Source organism: Mastomys coucha, unplaced genomic scaffold (genome assembly GCF_008632895.1).
Source record: "Mastomys coucha isolate ucsf_1 unplaced genomic scaffold, UCSF_Mcou_1 pScaffold20, whole genome shotgun sequence".
Lineage (NCBI taxonomy): Eukaryota > Metazoa > Chordata > Mammalia > Rodentia > Muridae > Mastomys > Mastomys coucha.
The window spans coordinates 142,905,937-142,911,209 of NW_022196903.1; the positions used below are offsets into that span (position 1 = coordinate 142,905,937).

Here is a 5,273-nt window from a genome sequence, read left to right on the forward strand (position 1 = left end):
GCCAGAAGGTTCTAGGTAACATTGTGTTGATTACTTTCTATTTTTTAAAGGTCAAGAAAATGTACTGTTCTCCCAAAATTGAGTAGCTTACCAAAACTCATCAATATCAGAAAACTAAAACCAGATTTGGGCATTTTTTTACTTATCTTACTTCCATAATTTTCATTCAGCTAATTTTTCAGTGACTAATCATCTACTCAATGTAAATAATATAAAAGGGCTCAAGAAAATTTAAGGTTAGCTAAAAAGACATAGAAGTACCAACTACTGGCCATTCAGAGATGTTCTGACAGGAGGACTAAGCCCCAAGATAAATCCTTGGTTCTCATTCCAACTTATAACTGTTGTACAATTATATGTGTGTGTGTATATGAGTGAGAGAGAGATCATGTAGGTATGGGTGTACATATGTATGCATATAAAGTCCAGAAGTTTGCATCAATAGCTTCCTCAGTCCCTATCTACCTTCTTTTTTTGAGATGGAGTCTCTCACTGCCCGTGGAGCTCATTGATAGCTAGATAGAATATCCTGGCAAACCTCTGAGATCTATAACCCTACCACTAGGCAACTGTCACAGAACCCAGCTTTTTACATGCATGCCAGGAATTTCAACTCAAGTCTTTATACTGTATAGTAAGCACTTTACCCAACGTAGCCTTCTCCACAGATCTGAAATAATAATGTTTTAGGTGCTGTGTAAAAAACACTGCTCAATATGATGAAGACCATTTTCTCAAAGTAGAAAGGCTTTTTTTTTCCTTTGAAATTCCTCTCTTGAGGAATTCTTTTTCAATTACACTAAATCATTTAATGGTCTCTTCTCATTTTAACAAGTGTAAGTACACTGCCCTATGTTTTAACTGCTGCTTATTCAAATCTATCATTGCACTAACACAATCACCATTCATTTTAAAAGCCATCATTCTGGGGACTAGAGAGGTGGTTCAATGGTTAAGAGCACTTGTTGCTCTTGCAAAGGACCTGGGTCCAGTTCCCAGCACCTACATGGTGGGCCACAACCATCTGTAACTCCATTTCCAGAGGATCCAATTCCTTATTCTGACCTCCAAAGGCACCACCAAGCATGCATGTGGTGTCCAGACAAACATACAGGTTAAAAAAAAAAAAATTAAGAAGAAGAAGAAGAAGAAGAAGAAGAAGAAGAAGAAGAAGAAGAAGAAGAAGAAGAAGAAGAAGAAGAAGAAGAAGAAGAAGAAGAAATCTTAAAAAAAAAAAAAAGGTTATTTAAAGCCATCATTCTTAATCATCAAACTAAACCTAAAGTTAGCATAGGAAATTGTGTCAAAGGTTAAATTATGTTCACATAAAGAAAAAAACACTTTTTAGAAAACATACACAACTACACTGACATTGTTAATACCCTTCCTAATAGTCTATTGCTTCATTCCATTCAGGTTAGCACTGAATTTCAATTTTGCTTAGCAAAACAAAAACTTCAGCAGATAAATGGTGAAAGCATTGTGAGAGATGTTGGTAGAGGATTTAGTGAAGTAAAAGCATGCTTTAGGTAAAGCTATGCAGGTAAGTACCCTTACCTCTTGAATTTGCCTGAAGACCACTAGATGTCCCTGATCTTTTATAACACTGTTGGAAATTATCCTGAAATGAATACATGAATACTTTAACTTGACACAAAAACTAAAAATACAGATTAATTAATTAGCATCCAGGGAATACCATGGAACAAGTACAGTGCTGAGTGATCACAGAAGCGGACAATGGCCTTTGTCATTCATCTTAATAAAGGACACAGTAAAGCAAGAAGAGCACATAAATTCCTCAAAAAGACCCAGACTGTAAATCAATGCAAAGATTAGGGACAGAGAGAAGTCTTAGTAGGTGAATACAGTTGTCACCAAGCCTGACTGAATCCCCAGAATCCACATAACCGAGATAATCCATGCCTATAAATTTTCCTCTAACCTCTCTATATATACCATGGGTGTACACACACACACACACACACACACACACACACACACACAAAGAAAATAAAACAAAGTTTTAAAAGAAAAATACTTGTATAGTTATGTTAATCTAAATATGACCATGGTAGAAAGTTTACAAAGTTTGCTAAAATACAATGTGTAAACTCCTATCAGTCTTGTCAGATATAAGGAAGAAAATTACCTGAGTGATTAAATCTAAATAAACAAAACAGTTAAACTTGTAAAGATGAAACATGCTATATAACAGGTAAGTTAAGTTGAAGGCAATTTAGTAACACTATAAGATACACAAGCTTGAGAGTTTTAAAAAAACATTTGCAATCCAATTTTTATCCCATTTACTTGCTGTGTAACCACAAACAAGAAATTTAACCTCTGAACACTTTTCCTATAGAGTGAGTTTATGTGAACATGATTAAGGCCCTTTCAAATTCCATCCTCACTTGATGATAGGAAAAATGTTCATATCCAACACCCACAACTGTTCCAAAATTTAACACCTACAGCTATTTCTACTTACCCTTTGAGAGTAAGCTGTTTCAGGATATTCTCTAGTTTGCAGCTGCAGTTGGCTATAATTCCCACTTGAAACTGAAGGAAGTCCTCTGTAACTACCAAAACCTAATGAATTAACAAACAACATACATAAAATGACAAGAAACGAAGTTCAATAAATTCTGTGGTTTTAAAAGTTAAACTGGAGGGGAAAAAATTGGACAGATCTTACAATATCACCATTAGATAAATGTTTTTTTTGTTGTTTTTATCAGAATATGAAATTTTATTACTGTGTTTTCCATTGTCAAAATTTACAGTTTTAGTCTTTCCTTCTTGCATTTGTACATGGCCAATGGAGAAACACTGGCTACTTTAACACTTAAAGTAGACTCCAAGACTATCACCCACAGCATGACCTTTTTGACTAAATCCAACAACCAGAACCTCATTATTTTCCTCAATGAAGTTCAAGCAGCCATCAACTGGCATCTTACCATTCATTGTTTGTTTGTTTGTTTGAGACAGGGTTTCTCTATGTAGTCCTGGCTGTCCTGGAACTCACTCTGTAGACCAGGCTGGTCTTGAACTCAGAAATCCACCTGCCTCTGCCTCCCAAGTGCTGGGATTAAAGGCTTGCACCACCACTGTCTGGCTCATCTTGCCATTCTTGATGAACTACATCCTGACACTTTCTAACAGCAAAATTTGGCTGTTTGACTTCAATCCCATATTTTTTCCAGCACAATTCCGTTTGCATGAGAAGCACCTCTAAAAGGATAAGCGCTTAAGGCTATGCCCAAGTGGGCTTGTATTTCTTATATAGTTTGTCATGCCACTTCCAGTCAGGTCAGATACTATGGAGCTTTCTGGTAGTACAGAGACCATAATATTTTCCCATCTTGCTGGCACCATGGACCAGAGCAAAAGAGATGTATGTCTTTATGTTAAAACATACTACAATGTTTCTATAGCTAAGTACATATAACTCTGCTGGCTATTTATTTACTTACTTATTTATTTTGGTTTTTCTAGACATGGTTTTTCTGTGTAATCCTGGCTGTTCTAGAATTCAACCTATAGACCAGGCTGAACTCACACTCAGAAATCCACATGCCTCTGCCTCCCACATGCTAGATTAAAAGCATGCACCACCACACCCAGTATTTTCTCCTGACTTCTAATACTGTTGAAACACAAGTTGTGGTTGGGAAAAGATAGGACAAATGTACTTAGTTACTTAAAACCTCACCATCAAGTACTTTTGCTAATATTAAGCTGCTACCACAATACTTAGAACCATAACTAAATCTTTTTTTCAAATATTTATTTATTATCATATGTAAGTACACTGTAGCTATCTTCAGACACACCAGAAGAGGGAGTCAGATCTCATTACAGTTGGTTGTGAGCCACCATGTGGTTGCTGGGATTTGAACTTAGGACCTCTGGCAGAGCAGTCAGTGCTCTTAACCTGCCGAGCCATTTCTTCAGCCCCATAACTAAATCTTAGCAGTCCACTATATAGACTCAAATTCTCTTGTTGTTATCTGAAGTATTGTTTGAAAGTAATCTGCAAATGAGCTTTGTCTAATTAGGACACATTTTAAGAGTTAAATCAATCAGTTAAAGAAAAAGTACAAAGTATAATTCAAACATGAAAATCAAAATCCCACATGAAAACCAGGCTGATTAACCTCCCTTCTTTAGTAAATCACAGGATTAATCCTCTTTGCAGAAAGCAAGTTAGGTCTGTGCACAGAATAAGTATATGAAAGTACTGGAGTGCTGAAGAGATAACTCAATGCTTAAAAGTATAAGTTTAAAAAAATTCATCTACTAATAGACAATTATAAATGGGAATGACAAAAAGAACAATTTCAATCAGGTAAATATATAGATTAAAATAAGTTAGAACACTAGATTCAAAGCATACCTTTGTAGCCACCAGGAGACCGATAGGGATTCATTAGTAACCTCCCTCCACGGGAACACCCTCTCAGAGCCCCCCGACTACTGATCAATGGCTGAGCAGGTCTGGGAAACATACTCGCGGGTGCTGGGTAAAAGGCAAGGCTGCCATTGCTTATGTGAACAGTTCCATCAGGATGGTAACCTGCAGCTTACGAGAAAACAATTTAGGGTCCAAGAATTAAATGGTGACAAAGGACCCGTGTTTTCAATATATATAAGAATTAAATTTTATAAAACATTGTTCACCATCTTCTGATTGGCTAAATAAAGGGCTGTACAGCCTATTGTTGGGCAGGAGAGGAAAAGATGGGACTCCCAGGCCCAGAGAAAGGGTTTCAGGGGAACCAGAGTCATCATCACTGGGAGGTGAACAAAGGAGGAGGTACCAGGTGAGACTAAGGTGGTAAGTAACAGGCCATGTGGCTGTTAAGTAGGACAGGCCAGCATTCTTGAGTTAGAATAGCCTAGAAAACATCCAGCTACTACGCCTAAAGCTTAAATAAATAGAAGTTTCTATAACGTTATTAAGAGCAAGAATGGGCCTAGAAAAGCCCCTACTTTTACAAGGTGTAAAACTGTTAAGAATAATGCCAAGTAGTATTTTGAGACATAGACAGATAAATCTCTCTGGCTTTGAGACCAAACTAGTCTACACTACAAATTCCTGATGCCCTAGGGCTACAAAGTAAGACATCTCAAGCTAAATATTCCAGTTCAAGGAATAAAAGAAAATCCTATTTTTTTTTTTTGCCGGGGGTGGGGGAAGTGGGAGTGGTCTCATGTAACACAGGCTGGTCTTGAGCTTATTATGTATGTAGCCAAGGATAATCATG

At 36.9% G+C, this 5,273-nt stretch overlaps 1 protein-coding gene and 1 pseudogene across 9 annotated transcripts in view; both read right to left on the reverse strand.

The window, feature by feature from the left end:
• Positions 1–5,273, reverse strand: part of Caprin2 (caprin family member 2) — a 53,922-nt gene that overhangs the window by 1,016 nt on the left and 47,633 nt on the right. For 7 of the 9 annotated variants that reach the window (XM_031383965.1, XM_031383958.1, XM_031383959.1 and 4 more), the window contains 3 exons: positions 4,403–4,588; positions 2,492–2,592; positions 1,558–1,621 (listed from right to left, as the gene is read on the reverse strand). In XM_031383965.1, the coding sequence (XP_031239825.1) occupies positions 1,558–1,621; positions 2,492–2,592; positions 4,403–4,588 (351 nt within the window). The remainder of the gene's footprint in view (positions 1–1,557; positions 1,622–2,491; positions 2,593–4,402; positions 4,589–5,273) is intronic. The other 2 variants (XM_031383961.1, XM_031383963.1) reach the window with 2 other exon arrangements.
• LOC116099831 lies at positions 2,600–3,367 on the reverse strand (annotated as a pseudogene).